At 43.1% G+C, this 21,203-nt stretch overlaps 1 protein-coding gene across 1 annotated transcript in view; it reads left to right on the top strand.

Moving 5' to 3' along the window:
* Positions 1–21,203, top strand: part of LOC139255058 (Golgi-specific brefeldin A-resistance guanine nucleotide exchange factor 1-like) — a 190,584-nt gene that overhangs the window by 127,827 nt on the left and 41,554 nt on the right. The window contains exons 5-7 of the mRNA XM_070873861.1: positions 7,831–7,949; positions 13,533–13,641; positions 16,160–16,220. Coding sequence (XP_070729962.1) covers positions 7,831–7,949; positions 13,533–13,641; positions 16,160–16,220 — 289 coding nt within the window. The remainder of the gene's footprint in view (positions 1–7,830; positions 7,950–13,532; positions 13,642–16,159; positions 16,221–21,203) is intronic.

Genomic DNA, 21,203 nt, shown 5'->3' with positions numbered 1-21,203 from the left:
ACCCATTTGTATTGATTTGTGCCGTCAACTCGTTTACTTTATTTCGAATGCTGCGTGCGTTTAGGTATAGTGTTTTAATACTAGTTTTTAAACCACGATTTTTAGTTTTGACCCCTCCTGCAGCCCCTTTACATTCAGTGGCCCTTTTTGTTTTTTGCTTTGGGTTTCTCTGCCCTCCACTTTTACTCATCTCCTTTCTGTCTTTTGCTTTTGTCTCCTTTTTGTTTCCCTCTGTCTCCCTGCATTGGTTCCCATCCACCTGCCATATTAGTTTAACTCCTCCCCAACAGCACTAGCAAACACTCCCCCTAGGACATTGGTTCCGGTTTGTACTGGTCCTGCCTAGGTGCAGACCGTCCGGTTTGTACTGGTCCCACCTCCCCCAGAACCGGTTCCAATGCCCCAGGAATTTGAATCCCTCCCTGCTGTACCACTGCTCAAGCCACGTATTCATCTGAGCTATCCTGCGATTCCTACTCTGACTAGCACATGGCACTGGTAGCAATCCTGAGATTGCTGCTTTTGAGGTCCTACATTTTAATTTAGCTCCTAGCTCCTTAAATTCGTCTCGTAGGACCTTATCCCTTTTTTTTTTACCTATATCGTTGGTACCAATGTGCACCACGACAACTGGCTGTTCACCCTCCCTTTTCAGAATGTCCTGCACCCGCTCAGAGACATTCTTGACCCTTGCACCAGGGAGGCAACATACCATCCTTGGGTCTCGGTTGCGGCTGCAGAAACGCCTATCTATTCCCCTTACAATCGTATCCCCTATCACTATTGCTCTCCCAGTCTTTTTCCTGCCCTCCTGTGCAGCAGAGCCAGCCACGGTGCCATGAGCTTGGCTGCTGCTGCCCTCCCCTGATGAGTCATCCCCCTCAACAGTACTCAAAACGGTGTATCTGTTTTGCAGAGGGATGACCGCAGGGGACCCCTGCGCTACCTTCCTTGCACTGCTCTTCCTGCTGGTTTAACAATGGTTTAACAATTCTGTGTTCTTTTTGAATGAACTGCTGGGGAAGCTTGCACGCACTGTGCTCTAAGTCATCAGCATCATCACAGTTGGTCCCACGAACGAGGATGACTTGTTTCCACACCAGAAGGGATGTTTCGCAGATGTTTCAATGAAGGACCCGATATTCCAGTCCTGAACTCCAGGGGTGGAAGATGCCTGAGAGTGGATTTTTTTAACGTGTGGTGACCGTTGCACACCAGCCACCACACGGGCTTGACAGAACTAGGCCTTTATTCAGTGGCAAGGACGACTGGAGACCTGCTCTGCTACACGGACCTAGTGCGCACACATATCGCAGTGTGGGCTGGCCCGTGCTGCCCCTGGGCCCTCGGCTCTTCTGGGTCTTGTACCCCATTTGCCGCATCTCCGCCACAATCTCTCACCGTTCCTCCACCATTGTTCTATGAACAACAGTCCCTTCAAGTGAACCTTGTGTCCTACAGTCTGGTAGCTGCACCCTTTTTAAAAAAAAAAAATGCTATTGAATAGTCTTGGAATTGACCGATACAAAAAACTGGACATGTACAATCTCTATGATATACATATGATGAGAAAGTCTGGAATGGATTCATCTGAATAACTCTAGAAGCACTGTGACTGTTCAGTTGGCACCTCGCTGAAGGCTGGCAAGGTCGATTCAGTTGGCTTTGTAATGTAACATAATTACTGCAGTCAAAAAGAAACCTGATTTTTTTGGGGTTTTTACTCTAGATATTGTTCGGGTTCAGCATCTGAAACCGTTCCATCTGACCCAGAGTACATTTAGCTGCCCCATATCTCGGTAAGTTTTAGCAAGACCAGGGATTGGATGGAAAACCCTGGGTACTGTAATTGCTTTACTGCTCATATCATACCTTCAACATGATCTTACTTAACTTCTGACTGCAGCAAAAGAAACACTTTGCTGGACCGTGGCTTGGACTGTAAACTGCGAAACAGATTTGTTGACCAGTAAATAGATAATTAAACAAAAGCAGTGATTCACTGTAGAATTACATAGTTACTGACTTAATATATGTCTTCAGAAAATAACAAATAGTTTAATCTGCTCTGCTGAATCAAGATGTAAACTGGACACAAGATGCCTCAATGTTAACCATTATCGGCCGGGTTATTTTTTATATCGTGTGTGTGTGGTTTCAGGTCCATTTTCAATAAGAAGGCTGAGAAATAACTTGGGTACAAAATACATTTTAAATAGTTGTCTGAAGTTCAAAGAGCTGCCAACTAAACATATGTTGATTCTGTTTTCACCGTAGTTACATTTGTAATTGCCTCGTCCAGAGAGGGCCATTGATGTACCTCAACTGTGGTCACTGACTGTGGCTTAATTCTACATTGGGAAATGCACAATCTAACCCAAAGCAGAGGGTCTCCATATTAACTCAGAGAAATGATTGTGTCTCCTCTTAAATTTGCAACTTGAATTCAGCAACTTTTATTTAGGGCTGAGGGATTTTCATAGTGCATTTTTTTCCCCCAAGTTATGATCAAAAAGTAGTTTTCACTTTATTCCTGCCATTGTGCGATCCTGTGCAAGGATCAGGTGCTTGCACTACAGGGGTGTTTCAATAGACAGATTTTTTTTACTGATTACATCTGATTTATTGGCTAGTTGTGCGAGGCCCCTTGGGGAAGAGTGACCATAATATGGTGGAATTCTGCATTAGGATGGAGAATGAAACAGTTAATTCAGAGACCATGGTCCAGAACTTAAAGAAGGGTAACTTTGAAGGTATGCGGCGTGAATTGGCTAGGATAGATTGGCGAATGATACTAAAGGGGTTGACTGTGGATGGGCAATGGCAGACATTTAGAGACCGCATGGATGAACTACAACAATTGTACATTCCTGTCTGGCGTAAAAATAAAAAAGGGAAGGTGGCTCAACCGTGGCTATCAAGCGAAATCAGGGATAGCATTAAAGCCAAGGAAGTGGCATACAAATTGGCCAGAAATAGCAGCGAACCTGGGGACTGGGAGAAATTTAGAACTCAGCAGAGGAGGACAAAGGGTTTGATTAAGGCAGGGAAAATGGAGTATGAGAAGAAGCTTGCAGGGAACATTAAGACGGATTGCAAAAGTTTCTACAGATATGTAAAGAGAAAAAGGTTAGTAAAGACAAACGTAGGTCCCCTGCAGTCAGAATCAGGGGAAGTCATAACGGGGAACAAAGAAATGGCGGACCAATTGAACAAATACTTTGGTTCGGTATTCACTGAGGAGGACACAAACAACCTTCCGGATATAAAAGGGTTCGGAGGGTCTCGTAAGGAGGAGGAACTGAGGGAAATCCTTATTAGTCGGGAAATTGTGTTGGGGAAATTGATGGGATTGAAGGCCGATAAATCCCCAGGGCCTGATGGACTGCATCCCAGAGTACTTAAGGAGGTGGCCTTGGAAATAGTGGATGCATTGACAGTCATTTTCCAACATTCCATTGACTCTGGATCAGTTCCTATGGAGTGGAGGGTAGCCAATGTAACCCCACTTTTTAAAAAAAGGAGGGAGAGAGAAAACAGGGAATTATAGACCGGTCAGCCTGACCTCAGTAGTGGGTAAAATGATGGAATCAATTATTAAGGATGTCATAGCAGCGCATTTGGAAAGAGGTAATATGATAGGTCCAAGTCAGCATGGATTTGTGAAAGGGAAATCATGCTTGACAAATCTTCTGGAATTTTTTGAGGATGTTTCCAGTAGAGTGGACAAGGGAGAACCAGTTGATGTGGTATATTTGGACTTTCAGAAGGCTTTCGACAAGGTCCCACACAAGAGATTAATGTGCAAAGTTAAAGCACATGGGATTGGGGGTAGTGTGCTGACATGGATTGAGAACTGGTTGTCAGACAGGAAGCAAAGAGTAGGAGTAAATGGGGACTTTTCAGAATGGCAGGCAGTGACTAGTGGGGTACCGCAAGGTTCTGTGCTGGGGCCCCAGCTGTTTACACTGTACATTAATGATTTAGACGAGGGGATTAAATGTAGTATCTCCAAATTTGCGGATGACACTAAGTTGGGTGGCAGTGTGAGCTGCGAGGAGGATGCTATGAGGCTGCAGAGCGACTTGGATAGGTTAGGTGAGTGGGCAAATGCATGGCAGATGAAGTATAATGTGGATAAATGTGAGGTTATCCACTTTGGTGGTAAAAACAGAGAGACAGACTATTATCTGAATGGTGACAGATTAGGAAAAGGGGAGGTGCAAAGAGACCTGGGTGTCATGGTACATCAGTCATTGAAGGTTGGCATGCAGGTACAGCAGGCGGTTAAGAAAGCAAATGGCATGTTGGCCTTCATAGCGAGGGGATTTGAGTACAGGGGCAGGGAGGTGTTGCTACAATTGTACAGGGCCTTGGTGAGGCCACACCTGGAGTATTGTGTACAGTTTTGGTCTCCTAACCTGAGGAAGGACATTCTTGCTATTGAGGGAGTGCAGCGAAGGTTCACCAGACTGATTCCCGGGATGGCGGGACTGACCTATCAAGAAAGACTGGATCAACTGGGCTTGTATTCACTGGAGTTCAGAAGAATGAGAGGGGACCTCATAGAAACGTTTAAAATTCTGACGGGGTTAGACAGGTTAGATGCAGGAAGAATGTTCCCAATGTTGGGGAAGTCCAGAACCAGGGGACACAGTCTAAGGATAAGGGGGAAGCCATTTAGGACCGAGATGAGGAGGAATTTCTTCACCCAGAGAGTGGTGAACCTGTGGAATTCTCTACCACAGAAAGTTGTTGAGGCCAATTCACTAAATATATTCAAAAAGGAGTTAGATGAAGTCTTTACTACTAGGGGAATCAAGGGGTATGGTGAGAAAGCAGGAATGGGGTACTGAAGTTGCATGTTCAGCCATGAACTCATTGAATGGCGGTGCAGGCTAGAAGGGCCGAATGGCCTACTCCTGCACCTATTTTCTATGTTTCTATGTTTCCTGGGTGTTGCGTTGACTGCTGAGTGTGCATGATGTAAGGTAAGTGACTATACACAATTGTTCTGTTGAAAGATGGCCTATTTAATGTAGAAGTTTGGTAACGTTAGACAGAGAACTTTTAAAATGTTGACCCAGTTGTCAATATATTATTCGGATCCTAGCAAATACACTCCTGGAAGTGATCTTTGTTGAACAGAAAGCTGCGGTCTGATTCAGGCTGCTTGGTTTGTCAAAGTTTACAATCGGTCGTGGAATCGATTTTGTCTTGTTAGAAAAGGTAATCCCATGTAAGTAGTTTGCTGATGTGCTGAGTCAAATTACAATACCCTGAATTGTTAAGCAGCGCTGATACCTTTTCCTGAAAAATACAGTGAGTCCCTGTGGAAGTTACTAATGGCAATGCTGGCAGCTTTGAATTGCTGGACTACACATGTAGCACTTTACAGAAACAGGTAAGAGAGTAGCTGCTTTGGAGATTGGTACTGCTTTGAACCTCATTATCCCAACCAGCTGTAATGTATGTGTGTCTGATTTATAAACAATTCTTTATTTTGGAATTCCAATTCATTTCTTCTGCTACTGCCAGTTTGAGATTTATCAGTAATGAGAGAGCATCCCATGACCAAAAGATGAATGTTCTTGCCGAGGAGAACCATTTTAATAATTGTCTAAACATATAAGATGATAAATAATTGAATTAGTGCTGTATACCTTATCACCAGCATGAATGGAACAGAACCCCCAGATTGACTTACTGCCTGGAACCATGCCAACTGTTAGTTAAGCTTTATGAAGGTAATTTTTTAGGGGTTTTGCTACTGGTGGAGGATCCTCATCTACCAACTGCCCATACGTGGCGATCTCTGGCCTGCTGCTCGTGATTATCTGCCGACTAAAAGAAATAGTTGGGAAATCACATGTCAGGCCTGGTTTGTGTGGGTGATGCTCCCGGCCAGTAGCACGAACTTCCAACAATTGCTTACAAGATTCAGTCAATGCTTCGTTTTTTTTGTATAAAACTTTTCACTGTCAGTCATGTGCTGGGCATGCTGAACACAGTACAAGTGTTCAACTTTGGCGTTTAATAACTAGATACTTCACCACACTTTAGTATCAGACTTTGCATTTCTTTCCCAGCAGATTTTCAGCAAGTTAATTGTACACTATATTACCTCATCCATCATCATAGGAGGTCCGTCGAAACGAGGATGACTTGCTTCCACGCCAAAAAAGGATAAGTTCACAGGAGTTCCAATGAAGGACCTAAAGTTCCAGGTCCTGAACTACATCCTGAAGGCTGGAAGATGCCTGTGCATGAATTTTTTTAACTTGTGGTAACTGTTGCACACCAGCCACCTCACGGGCTTGACAGAGCTAGGTCTTGGTCCAGTGGCAAGGATTACCCAAGACGACTGGAAACCTGCTCTGCTGCACAGACCTAGTGCGCACACATATCGCAGTGTGGACTGGTCCGTGCTGCCCCTGGCCCCGAACTCTCTCCTCCCCTGGGTCCGCTCACATCCCTCTACAGAGTCTCGCCGCTACCTTCGCCCCGACCTTGCCGCTCCTGCTGTACCTGCCCACACTCCAATCAGCAACCTGGACCTTGATGACGTCACTCTTCACTGCCGTCGCAGCTCGTGCTGCTCCCTGAAATGGCCTGCCTCCATGCTGCTTCCGGGCCTCTGCACGCCGCTCCTTTTAGGACCCCGACCTGCCGCTGGTGTTCTCCCGTAGGGCCTCCACGCTGTATTACAATACGGTTCTGTACAACTCAGTGTGCTAATGGTGCAGAAAAATTCTTTCCACACACCTTTCTGCTTGGGCAAGCGATGCCACAATTCATTCTAGGTTTACCAACTAAGGAAGCTCATTAAAAATCTTCCAGTTCTACTTCCAGTCAACCTGGCAATAGCTGTTAGTATATAGCTCCACAGTTCCCTCCTCTTCATTGTGGGAACACCTTCCTCATTGACAGCAGTAACATTATTTATAATCAATAAGACCTTATGTGACAGTGATATAGTGAGAACGTTATTGATTTTCAGGTTCTTGTAAACCTGGTGTGAATTTAAAACTCCCAGCCTTTTACTGTAAATGGTTCTTAAGCTTCATAATGCTAATACCATGCACTATAGAAGCAGCAATGATTTATTATATAGCTATTTATTCCTACATAATCCAAAAGTATCATCTCTTCACCCGAATCTCCCATCCTGTAAACGCTCAAAATTGTCCATTATCTCTCTCCACATCTATATCCAAAGAACCCCACAGCCACTTATTGCCAGGGTGGCTTAAGATGCACCGCAGCAGCTTGGGTTGGGCTCAATCTTATTCCTCCATATACCACAGGAGGATTGCTTGAAAGATTATGGAGAATCCCTGTACTTAGCAGACACGTGAAAATGTAATTATGATGTTGAAGGGCAGTGCGATACAACACTGTCCTGCTTGTATTAAACCCTAGGACCTACATCGTAGCACTGATGGTTGGTTTTACCCCAGCTGAAGTTTGTTGCGTCTTACAAAGGACTTCTAGTTGCTAAAAGACTAAGATACCCCTTCTACACCTGGATGGCACGGCGCTCACTTGCTTCCATTTTAGGTTGGCTGCTTGTGTTAATCCAATATATAATTTAATATATTAGCACTTTACTGATCATTTTTTTAAAAAGTTCCTGACCCTTGCACAACCAAGCCTATTGTGTATAGAAAATGATGATGAGAGTATTGCTTCTATTAATAGTTTTAGTCTGTGAGGCAGCTGATTTTTATCGCAAATTTTAAGCTGGCTAATCAGAAATGGCATTTGTTTAGCACCACTAAGTATGATGACAAAGTTAAGGGATTTTTATATTCCAGATTTTTTTTGCAGACCCTAGTCATGAAGGTGCAGCAGAAGGAATTGAAAACATGGCTGATGCTGTCACACATGCGCGTTTCGTTGGCACAGACCCAGCAAGTGACGAAGTTGTCCTAATGAAAATTTTGCAGGTAATGCAGTCGGTCGGTTAACAGTAAGAAAAACAGCTGAACCAATTAGTCACTGGTATTAAAATGAAATCTGGTTACTTGGCTGGTAATTAGAGTAATGATGTATTCAGTTTCATTCAAATCCATCTGGGAATACCATGTTTTGGCTTCAGGATTTCTTCTTTGTCTTTGTTGTGAACAAGGGGATTACATCGTCCTCGACATTGTTCTGATTAATTGCTTCTCTTGTCTTCAGTTGATTCTGTAAGTTTTTTTGGCAATTTTTTTCCTGTGCTCTCCTGAAGCTGGTGGTTTATTCTGGGGTTTGGTTACATGGGTGCAATCGAGACCAAGCCTCAGGAGCTAGCCATTTGTTTGCCATGTCAGGTATCGAGCGTTGGTAGGCTGTTTAACCATCGGGGCATCACAACAAAGACTCAATACGCCCTCAGTTGATGTCCACATGTACGTTCCATCAGGGGTCTCTCGTGGCCGACTGAAACGGGGGATCCCGTCTGTTTTTTGTTCCTTCTCGTTGCTCCCAGCCGAGGGACGATGAGGCTATTTCTAGTGCCCTGGTAAAATGCCTTGGTTGAGGCAAGCAAACTCTGCATAAAACCGTGAGTGGGGTTCTTTTTTTTATCGATATGGCTTTGCACTCCATTGCACAGTTCAGAAACCCATTCAGCCATCTTCATTGGGAGTCCGTTAAAACTTATTTAAGTAGAAATTTGTTGAAGGACAAAAGTGATTTCCGCCCCCCCCCCCCAATAAATGAATAGCAAAACCTTGACTGTTAAGGGAGATGAGATATAGTACATTGTGAGTGGGGAAAGGTTACTGACCAAATGCAGTGCTTCTTCCCTCCCACATATGAAATGTGGGTAAGTTTTCCAAGTTTGTAATCTTGCTTGAAGTATTTGAAGTTTAAAATCACTTCTGTGTGGAAACATGGAGCTACTCAGCTTCAAGTTCTGTCGGCAAGCAGTGTTGGCTGGTTTCCTCCTGAAAAACATCCAGGACCGAAAGGCTACGGAATAGAAACATAGAAAATAGGTGCAGGAGTAAGCCATTCGGCCCTTCGAGCCTGCACCACCATTCAATAAGATCATGGCTGATCATTCACCTCAGTACCCCTTTCCTGCTTTCTCTCCAGACCCCTTGATCCCTTTAGCCGTAAGGGCCATATCTAACTCCCTCTTGAATATATCCAATGAACTGGCATCAACAACTCTCTGCAGTAGGGAAATCACATGTTTAACAATTCGCTGAATGAAGAAGTTTCTCCTCATCTCAGTCCTAAATGGCTTACCCCTTATCCTTGGACTGTGTCCCCTGGTTCTGGACTTCCCCAACATCGGGAACATTCTTCCAGCATCTAACCTGTCCATTCCTGTCAGAATTTTATACGTTTCTATGAGATCCCCCCTCATCCTTCTAAACTCCAGTGAATACAGGCCCAGTCAATCCAGTCTCTCCTCATGTCAGTCCTGCCATCCCAGGAATCAGTCTGGTGAACCTTCGCTGCACTCCCTCAATAGCAAGAACGTCCTTCCTCAGATTAGGAGAGCAAAACTGAACACAATATTCCAGGTGAGACCTCACCAAGGCCCTGTACAAATGCAGTAAGACCTCCCTGCTCCTATACTCAAATCCCCTCGCTATGAAGGCCAATATACCATTGTTGTGCCCTGTGAAGCTGTTCACTGGTGTATTTGATGATTGATGTCTGGAAGCCAAAAACAAGAAGTCCTCAAGCAGTAGAAATGACAGTCAATATTGAATACTTTGTGCAGAGTGCAAGGTTTTTAAAACCTGTACTGAATTTACCAACAAAGAGGATTACTTGAAGCAAAAAAAGTCTGCCACACTTAAACCTACTTACTGAAATTCTAGATTCCATTCATAAAAAAGCTACTGTTTCAAATTGTGGACTTTTTACAGATCTATCCTCATCACAGGCAGTCCCTCAGAATCAAGGAAGACTTGCTTCCACTCTAAAAGAGAGTTCTCAGGTGGCTGTACAGTCCAATACGGGAATTACAGTCTGTCACAGGTGGGACAGACAGTGGTTGAAGGAAAGGCTGGGCGGGGAGCCTGGCTTGCCGCACGCTCCTTCCACTGTCTGCACTTGCTTTCTCACATAGCACTTTTACCCGTTCACGATAACAATCTGAATTGCCTTTAAGTATAAAGTTTTACGGTAGTGCATCAATATTTCTCCTTTCATGCCACTTAGTATTTTACAGAATGTTCTTTTATTTCGAAAACCTATTGAAGTCAAATTTACAAGAATAACCTGTTCCTCTCCAGTCACATAACAAAATGGTGTTTTTTGATTGTGTGATATCCTATATCTGATTTGATGTTGGTTCCAGCATCACCTACTTGTGGACTCGAACTCAGTAGAGCACAGAATGTCTGGACCACGACTGTTGTGATAGAATATCAGTGCAGTTAAGCTTGTATCTTAGCAGGAAAGTTTCAAAGAACATTTTGATTCCTGTTGAACAATTTATTTTTTGCAACATTTGGTGGAATTTTGAACATATTTTAAAACACTTAACTTGTGCATGCTTTCAATTTCTCAACTTCCCCTATGCTGCTGAAAATGGAGAAAGGAGGACAGATTTTTTTTTTTTGGGGGGGTGGGGAAGGCAGTGGGCAGTATTTGAGTCTATCCATCAGTCCATCATGACGAGTATATCACAAAAATCCTCAAATATTAACCCAATTTAAATCGCTTCTTCTGATCAAGGCTTTGACTCCATTTGAAAATAGATGAACTAGGATTGGGTGACTTGTTGTCTTATCCGTCAGATAGCAAAGGGGCCATCATTTTTCATTTTGTTGACTTTCATGCTCTTTGAGTTGAGGTTATAGTTTCGGAAAAGATGATTTTTCTGTCAGTCGGCATCTACTATATGCATTTACCCCAACCACGGAAGAGCTGTCTCTTGTAACAAGCACGATAATCAGCAGACTTCATTTTAGTCCTAATTAGTGCTGAATTAAAGGAGGTCTTATGTCTATTGGGAATTGGGTTACACTCTCCAAACAGACTATTTAACTTTGGCCACGAGAGAGAGAACTTCGATCCTTACTGATTGGTGCTGAATTCAACAGTTGTGGTCCCTTATTATGAATAATCCCAATTGTCAGGGAGTTTGGGAAAATGATCAATTTGAGTTATTCTTGTGTGCTGCCCATGGGCTGTTGGAGGCTGGCTTAGATTGGGAACAGTTGTCTGTGCCTTCTCTCAGTTGGAGAATAATGTGTGGTGATCTAAAGAGGCAAAAGAAAATAGCTTAGAAAATTCAATAAGGAAACTAATCCCATCCAAAAAGGCTAGTTTTTATGCACTGTATACTTTTCTAGTTAACAGTGCATATGTTAAAATTCAAAACCTATAATAATTGGAAAGCATTTTAGCTTCTACTTAAGGACAGAGTAGGAGTATTGGGCCCAATTTTGGCCATGACTTGCTCCACTTTTTTGGGAGTAAGTTGGTTTTTCTGGCGCAAGTCAAAAAAAACCATTTTCCCCAATAAATTTGCTGCAGAGTAACTTAGTTAGGTACGATCTTTTTTTAGTTCAGTTTATTTTTTTCAAAAGGGGACGTTCCCAGACACTTACACCAGTTTTGGCCATTTATGCCATTTTGGCCAGCTAGCACTTGCACCAAATCGACTTAGGTCAGCGTATGTGGCCAGCTCTGAAAAATGTTGCGGGCAGTTAAGAAATCGGCGCAGGTAAGTAAGTAAGCACCTGCACCCAAGCGGCAAACATTACAAATAAAACTTCAATTAACTAAATAAAAATAAAGAACTGAGGTAAACAATTGATTAACAATTAAATATTTGAAGTAAATCCTACTGTGGGCAGGGGAAGGCAGCGGGCCGACCTGTACTGGAGGCCATTCGGTCTGGAATAGGGGCGGCTGGCAAAGATGCATCGGGGTGGGGGGGAGTGAGGAGAGACTAGGCTGCCTGAGAGCAGACGCGGCATTGGGAGGCTCAAGGCGGGGCGGGAGAGGAAAGGCTGGGCTCGGCGGCATCGGGAGGGGGAGGGAGGGAGGGAGGAAGGGAGAGAGAGGAGAGATTTTATTAAGGCTCACACCTATTTCAAGCAGGAGTACTGACTCCATTTCTAGGGCTGCTCAAAAATTGAATCTGGTAGGCAAGCAGCCAGTATTTTTAAATTCAAATGGGGCTACACAGCGATGCACTTCAAAAATGGCCGAGTGCCAAGTTTCGGCGGTACTGCGCATGTGCAATCATCGGGGCCGACACCACTGTGCATGCGCGATGCTGCCGGCACTTGTTTGGCGCAGGCCTGTAGCTGCGCCCCCCACTGATATATCTGCGCCGCGCCAGGGCACTGGAGGCTCTGCAGAGCGGCCAGGATGGGGCCATTTTTTTTTCGGGGCAGTTTATAGCGCACAACGGGTCAGTGCGCCAAAAAAACGGCATGGCCAAAATTAGGCCCATTGTATTTGTTTTATCAAAACAGTTGAAATATTGGTCTATCCACTTGCATTTCAGAACATGTATGTACATGTGCTTTGTCCTTGTCTTTGCATGTGTGCGAAGAGTGGATTTATTTATCTGCTTTCTGGCATTTCCTCTCCACTATCTCAGAACTTTGCAGCAAGTGCTCCATCAGACCAACTGCAATCTGGGGAATTATTGTTCAACTTGTCGTCATCATAGGCAGTCCTTCGGAATCGCGGAAGACTTGCTTCCACTCTAAAAATGAGTCCTTAGGTGGCTGAACAGTCCAATACGAGAACCGCAGTCCCTGTCACAGGTGGGACAGATAGTCATTGAAGGAAAGGGAGGGTGAGACAGGTTTGCCGCACGCTCATTCCGCTGCCTGCGCTTGATTTCTGCATGCTCTCGGCAACGAGACTCGAGGTGCTCAGCACCCTCCCGGATGCATTTCCTCCACTTCGGGCGGTCTTTGGCCAGGGACTCACAGGTGTCAGTGGGGATGTTGCACTTTATCAGGGAGGCTTTGAGGGTGTCCTTGTAACGTTTCCTCTGCCCACCTTTGGCTCATTTGCCATGAGTGGAGCACTTGCTTTGGGAGTCTCGTGTCTGGCATGCGAACAATGTGGCCTGCCCAGCAAAGCTGATCGAGTGTGGTCAGTGCTTCAATACTGGGGATGTCGGCCTGGTCGAGGACGCTAACGTCGGTGCGTCTGTCCAACCAGGGGATTTGTAGGATCTTGCGGAGACATCGTTGGTGGTATTTCGCCAGCGACTTGAGGTGTCTACTGTACATGTTCAACTTGTATACAGGCGGGAGCCACACCGGTGGCCCTTGAACTGAAAATACATCATTACATATTGAGTATACTGCCCATCAGTTTTTAAAGTGACCATGCAGTTTTGGTTGTGAGATTTGAAGAGTATTAACTCCACAAACTTATCAAATCTGACTGATACATGAAGTATTTGCAATACTACCTGCCTGATAGACAGTACAACATTCTTCAGAAGTTAAACTTACTTTTGATTTGTTGCTATAATGGGTTGATGTTGACAGAGTTGTATAGACAGCAACATGAATGTTTTAGTAATGTTTGATTCTGTCTTTTAGGTCTTAAGAACATTACTACTCACTCCTGTTGGTGCTCACCTAACAAATGAATCAGTCTGTGAAATAATGCAGTCATGTTTTCGAATATGCTTTGAAATGAGGCTGAGTGGTAAGTTTGTCTTGACTTTATGCCTATTTTACCATGATCTGTTTGGCTTTTGGTATTCTGAGCCCCTGCTGGATAAAGGAACTGAATAAGTGGCAACTTCATAACATCCCACATGCAGCCTCATGTCCCACACAAGCTACATGTTGAAAATGCTAACTTGTAATGGACGTATGTGGGTTCTGCTCTCCAGATTAGCTTATGTACAATGTGTTCTACTGCCAGTGGTGCTCTGCAGCCGTTGAGTGTGACAGGCCACTAGGGCAAAGAAAGCATGATGGTCTTTGCATGAGTGTAATTTTCCACTGCTGACAGGATATTCTTTTACTCTGGCCATACAGCTTGCATTAATTTGGTATGTACTTACTTACTGTGTTATTTGCAATTGGTTTGAGTCCTCTAACAAAGGAGTGCGACTCTAACCAGGAAAAAAAAATCAGAAACATTACCTATTTCTTGAAATAACCCACTAAAATTGACAAAATAAACTTTGTGACCTTTTAAAAATACTTCCATTTTCAGTTGTATAAACTGCTAAAATTTTCTATATATATTCTATATATGAGTATATTCAATATATTTTGCAAAAACACTGAGCATTTCTGTATTCGTTGAATAAAACAGGTCTTAATTATAGTTTGGATGTAAAAAATTCTCATCCTTGCTTTCAAATCCCTCCATGGCCTCACCCCCCTCCCTATCTCTGTAATCTCCTCCAGCCCCATAACCGCCTGAGATCTCTGCACTCCTCTAATTCTGCCCTCTTGTGCATCCCTGATTATAATCGCTCAACCATTGGTGGCCGTGCCTTCTGTTGCCTGGGCCCCAAGCTCTGGAACTCCCTCCCTAAACCTCTCTACCTCTCTATCTCTCTTTCCTCCTTCAAGATGCTCCTTAAAACCTGCCTCTTTGACAAGCCTGCGCTAATTTCTCCTTATGTGGCTCGATGTCATTTTTATCTCATAATACTCCTGTGAAAGGGCCTTGGGATGTTTCACTATGTTAAAGGCGCTATATAAATGCAAGCTGTTTTTGTTGGCAAGCATCTTAAAAGTGTTGTTTTCTTGTGCACCACGCAGAGCTTCAAGGTAAGTTCTTGATTAAAACTGCAGGAAAATGCCATGATGGTTAATCCTTTTGTATGAAAGACTTGAATACACATTGGGTTGGTGTCCATATTGGCAGTTGCTCCCAACATTAGAAGCCAACCATAAACAAAACAGACTACCATCGAAAATTGAATGAGTATTTATTTCAATAGCCGGTGTTTCAAGGCCATAACCATGGCTTCAGATCACTGTCGCAGAGTCCTTCTTCTGATCCTTAATTAGCAAATTACTTTGTAATCCCAACCAGTTAGCAATTTTTCCTTGACTAGAAAACATACTGATTCGACAACAGACAAGGAAATTATTTTATTTTTATATTTTTTCTCTAACCGTGGCGACAAGGGCAGGAGAACTAATTCCGGGTCTCCACCTTTGCTGTTCGGACTGAGTTCACTTAGATGTGTGAGGGCAGCCTGGACATGACTCTTCCTCTGTTTATTCATGCTCCACCCCCCCGCCCCATCCCTCGCAGTGCAGAAACGCCTGGCCTTGCGTGACCACTTTTTACGGCAAGCAGCTAGGGTCAGGAGTTCAACTGTACAGGGGCTGTGGAGGAGCAATGTTAAGTTCTGAGAGATACTGTAAAATTAATGGCCCTTAATCAGTGAAAAATTATTTTTATTGCAGCTGGATTTAGTATATCTGCACAGTCTGATCCCAACATCGGCCCATAATAGGCATAGTGTAAGTGACTATAAATAGTCTATAGTGGAACAAGATGAAGAGGGAAGATGCCACTGGCCAATTGCTAAGCCATAGTGGAACACATTTCTGTTGCATCTTGTTAGGAATGTTTATTTCATGATATTTAGTTAACCTATGATGTATTTATCATAAGAACTATTTTGTACAGAAGGTGCATTGCTAGTTGTGTGGTGTGAAAAGTCTGGTTGCATTCCGTGCAGGTCATCAAAGGGCTTTTGCAGCATCATGTTGCTCTAAGTTTTCCATTCTAGCTGAAGGATGCCGTTATAATTTAACCCTTCGGGTACTAACCGAGCACTTCATCACTTTAAAAAAAAATCCTTTGAGTAAGGTCCGTGGGAAGTGTTAAATGGTTCTGTATTTCTCCCAGATTCTATTTTATAAATGTCATACCATTGGAGATGTATCGGTAATGTTTGCAGCTATGCGATCAGAAATATGTGTATTTTATTTTAAAACCAGTAAAAGGGCATTTAGTGCTCTGAAGGGATAAACAGACAGCTGCTCACACAATGGCTGATGGTGCTCTAGTGCCATCTTCCTTCTGTTTGTGTCAGACAAATGCACCGAGTTTAATTTAAAATGGTTTAATAAGCTCTGCTTAATCCTTGGTAAACAAAACTAGGAGGGAGGTCTACTTGTTGGAGCCTCTTGATAATATCACAATGCATAATGACACCTGTGTTATTTGTTTTCTCTCTCTGCAGAGTTATTGAGGAAATCTGCTGAGCACACACTGGTAGACATGGTGCAGCTGCTGTTCTCAAGGTAGAATACTGAGATTAACCTGTCACAGCCCTCCCTTGGGGCGAACCAAGGGCAGCTATCTTGTGTGTTGATACCTTAATAAAAAAAAACGTGGACTTTTTTCATTTAATCCTGGTTTTGCTATTTTGTTTTTGAGCAGTGCAAATGTAAGAGGATTTTTAAAAAATTGACCTAAAGAGGCTTTTTTAAAAAAAAATTTCATTTGAACCAGCGATATTGTTGGAACAGGTATGTTGTTTGATATTGAGGTAGATTGCAACTTTTTTCCCTGTGTACCCTGCTGTGAAGATCCACAGGGTGTAATTTGTTTAAAGTTTAAAAAAATGTTTTTATTCAGTTTGGTTCAGAGTTCTGTTTTTTTTAAACTTTAAAAAATGTTTGATCATCTTTGTCATCTCCTGCCTCATAATTTTTCACCATCTTCAAATCTCCTCTTCCATTCCCTCTACCATTTCCCTCGTTGAGCTGACAGGCAGGTGATGTATTATCTGGTTTGTTGCTGAAATCCCTTTTGGGGTGGTACTCCAGCCATTAGGGCAGTTTGTCCTCTTGACTTATTTCATGCATGTGCAGTGTAAGCTGACTGGTTGCGAATGGGTCTGTTCAAAGTGGCTGCTCAATTTATTCTTCAAAGCACAGTAAACCAAGCAACTTCATCTTCATTTCCAGGATCAGCTGTGGCAAGCTAGTTAGCTCATCTGCAGCTAATACCGCAGCTCATTCCGGCACTCAAATTTAATTTCTCTGTTAATTGTGATAGAATGTGACACTGTTACATTGCACACCAGGATGACTGGCTGGAGTGTAGCTGAGTGGCTTCGTGACCAAGTGGACTTAGGATTGCCCGCACTGCACTGGCGGGGTCATCTGATATAGCTCTGGCTCTGCTGATCCTCCGGGTGCTCTTTATCTGATCCTGAATCCCAAACAAATCAGTTGCTTAGAAGGGGATGCTATTTTTCCAATTGAAGTGTCATTTTTTTTTGTCCATTGCAAGTAATATATTGAAGTGTGTGAATTTGGTTTGGGATTCAGATTTTGTCCATTGTAAATGATAAATTGGTCCGTTTCAGAATTCTTATCCTTATTTTCAAATCCCTATGTGGCCTCACCCCTCCGTATCTCTGTAATCTTCTCCAGCCCCACAACCCCCTGAGATGTCTGCGTTCTTCTAATTCTGCCCTCTTGAGCATCTCTGATTATAATCACTCAACCATGGGTGGCCGTGCCTTCTGTTGCCTGGGCCCCAAGTTCTGGAACTCCCTCCCTAAACCTCTCCGCCTCTCTACCTCTCTCTACTCCTTCAAAACGCTCCTTAAAACCGACCTCTTTGATCAAGCTTTTGGTCACCTGTGCTAATTTCTACTTATGCAGCACTGTCGGAGGTGATGAGATGTCTGCCCTTTCAGGTGGGTGTGAAAGATTCTATGGCATTATTTCAAAGAAGAGCAGAGGAGTTATACCCGGTGTCCTAGCCAATATTTATCTTTAATCAATATCACTAAAATACAGCTTATCTGGTCATTATCACATTGCTGTTCGGGGGAGCTAGCCGAGCGTAATTTAGCTGCCGCGTTTCCCACATTACAGCAGTGACTACGCTTCAAAAGTATCTCATTGGCTGTAAAGTGCTTTGGGATGTCCTGAGGTCATGAAAGGCGCTATATAAATGCAAGTCTTTCTTACACAGGGAGTGATGAGAATGTGGAACTTACTGCCACATGGAATGATTAAAGTAGATAGGATTGACGCATTTAAAGGGCTGTTTGATGAATGCATGCAGGAGAAGGGAATAGAGGGCAATGGGGGCAGGGTGGGAAGAGGTAATTAGAGTGGGAGGAATGTCCTGTAGAATATAAACACTGGCATAGACTAGTTGTGCTGCATGGGCAGTTTCTGTGCTGTGGAGTCTATGTAAATTCTGTCTGTTTCTGAGAGTATAACTATGTTGATCTTTGGTAATTATCAAACGCTTCAGTGAGTTCCTTTTCTGGTTATTGGAAGCAAGGCATCTCAATAAGTTTGTTCAAGTCTAATCCACAGAACAATTGTCACCGTGCTTGTGTTTGTTGATGAAATTTTTGCTTTCACTATGACAGTTTTGTTTTCTCTGTTGCTCTCACCCCAAATTCCGCTTCTGATTTTCAGTTTGCTTCTCCAGCCCACATTTGTCATCTCTTTGCTAACAACCTATTTAATGCGTACTGCCACAGTTCTAACTTCACCGCCAATTTCCAAATGTCACCACTGAGTTCTTCAGACATGCAATATAAACGAAAATCTTCTTCAATTTCAAAAGCAATTTTGCCATCTGTTAAAATGTGGTCATTTGTTTTGTCAAGTATTGTGTGTACATGTGTTCTGTGGTGAGGTTGCATCAACATTTCTCAGTCTGTAATATATTGTGGATTATTCTGAAGCTCTGGATGTGAGAAGTGCTATAATTATGATGTATCAGCTATTGTGTAACATGCAAAAGGTTAGCACCAGTCCATAACTTTTTACTGCACCCAGTTAAGACCAGAGAAATGTGGGCCAATAGAAGCAGAGACACCTTTCGATGGTGCGGGTGTGATTTTTAATGTTAGTACATCTTGCTGAATACTTGATGACTTTTCTCTAATGAGTTTTGTTCAGTAGGATGTTGGGGACCTGAAAGAGGTGCTCATTTTGTATTCACATGATTGCTCTTGGTAGTTCTGTTCCATGCACATTGCTGGTGAAGAGAGCTTATGAGAGGAACAGATGTTGTGGAATTAGGACAATCACGGCACAAGTGGTAAAATACAAGATTAAATTGTACGGTGGGATTTAGTACATCAGATCTGTTTATTCTAAAGCTCTGTTTGTGGAGCAGCTTGTTGGGCACTACACTGATGTCTTTTGTTTTTGACCACCCACCTAATGACTGATCTGTTAAGTATTGAGTTCTTCTATAATAAAGCAGCACAATTGACACAAATTGCAGTCACTTAATGGCTGTAGAGATTAAGTATTCTTAAAGGAGTACGTGGGTACTGCAACCAGAATAAAATTAAGAGTCCTATCGTGCCTCGACACACTCACTCGTTGTTGATTATATTTCAGTTACAGGTTGACTTTATAAAGTACTAAATATGAACTGTTACAGTCGACTAATAAACAAGAGTGTGTTGAGTCTGTACCAAGGCATAATTTAAAAAGCAAGCCCCTGATAGTTTATGGGATTTAAAGAATATAAGTGACTTCAAATAATTTGCAAAGATTTTGTTTTTTTTAGGTTTTTGTACATGCTGTTTTCCACTATTTTGAAATTACCACATTTTCTCCTGTGCTATGAACCCTTTTTCAGCCAATTAGTTAAGCAGACACCAGACTCCCAAATTCCTCCTGATGCCACTCTTGAATGATCATTGTCCAAGCAAATGCATTGTCTAATTTTCCATCGCTACTTATGAGGAAGTGTCTGGTTTTGGCTTGATGCTGCCTCTCTCAGATGTAAACGCATTTTATGCAGAACGGATGGGAGACCCCTTGCCCTATGGATTTGTGGTACAGCGTATCAGTGCATTTATGAACTCTGTCACAGTAAATTAAATTTCAGCTAATAATTCCTAATCTATTAGTTGTTTCTGAATGTGGAATAAGTAATTGCTTAAACTTTAGAGAAACACTTTCTCCCTTTTTTTAATTTTAAGTTTCTGTTACCAATCTTGTAACAATACTCAAAGCAAACAGAGGCATCTGTATATTGGTTAGACAGTAATGGATGTGTGGGAGTAAAGTATATTGTAATTTGTGACCAGTGAGTCATTCATTCAAAAAGAAGTCCTCCATCGACCATGTGATGTAATTAGACAGAGGTTGGGGTGGTCTTGGACCTGGCATGGAGATGGCAAAGGTTGAACAGGTTCCCACTGGTTCTGTGGTTTAGTTTCACTCCAGCAGGGAGCTTGTTGACTGAGGTGGAGCATGGCAGCGAGGAAGCTTGAGAAGAGGCTTGAGGCGATGACGGAACCCTGTTTGACCCCGATCCGGTCGTGGATTGGGCCTGTAATAGATCTGTTGGTAAGGATCACGGCCTGCATGTCGTCATGGAGCAGGCAGAGGATGTTGACAAACTTTTGGGGGCATCCGACATTCAACATTCAAGAATGTTATTTCCAGGTTCTGCTTCTAAAAGGACATCATGTCTTTGGTGTCTCGAAACATGAGCGAGACTAATGCAAAATGAGACTTTTTAAACAATGCAGCAATGGATATGAGATACAAAGCAGAGTTGTGCTGAATGACTGTTTTTTGGACTGGAAGGAAGTACACAGTGATGTTCTTCAGGGTTCAGTAGGAGGACCACTGCTGTTTTTGATATACATTAATGACTTGGGGATACAGGCAACTTCCCCCGTAAGCTGCGCTGCACTGCCTCCTGCGTGGTCTGCATCCCCCAGTGCGCGGCCCATTCAGAGTTTTACGCATGCACGGTATCGAGACTGGAAAAGCCGCTGTGCGGTCTGCGTGGGCACTTGCAGATAACCACGCGGCCATGCTGCTCAGCAGTAACATTGGGTACAAGGCACAATTTCAAAATTTGCAGGTGACAAACTTGATAGTGTAGTAAACAGTGAGGAAGATAATCGACTTCAAGAGGACTTCGACAGGCTGGTGGAATGGGTGGACACATGGCAGATGAAATTCAATGCAGAAAAGTGCGATACATTTTGGTGGGATGAATGAGGAGAGACCATAAAAGCTAAATAGAACAAAAGGGGGTGCACGAAGAGAGAGACCCGGGGGGTGCTTGTGCACAAACCTTTGAATGTGGCAGGACAATATAACAAAGCAGTTAATAAAGTGTATAAGATCCTGGGATTTATAGATAGAGGCATAAAGTACACAAGCCAGGAAGTTATGCTGAACCTACATAAAACACTGGTTCGGCCCCAGCAGGAGTATTGTGTCCAATACTGGGCACCACACTTTAGGAAGGACATGAAGGCTTTGGAG

The sequence above is a fragment of the Pristiophorus japonicus genome, unplaced genomic scaffold (assembly GCF_044704955.1).
Source record: "Pristiophorus japonicus isolate sPriJap1 unplaced genomic scaffold, sPriJap1.hap1 HAP1_SCAFFOLD_581, whole genome shotgun sequence".
Classification (NCBI taxonomy): domain Eukaryota; kingdom Metazoa; phylum Chordata; class Chondrichthyes; family Pristiophoridae; genus Pristiophorus; species Pristiophorus japonicus.
Note: the sequence above shows the minus strand (reverse complement) of the source record. Positions and strands in the feature narration are given on the sequence as shown.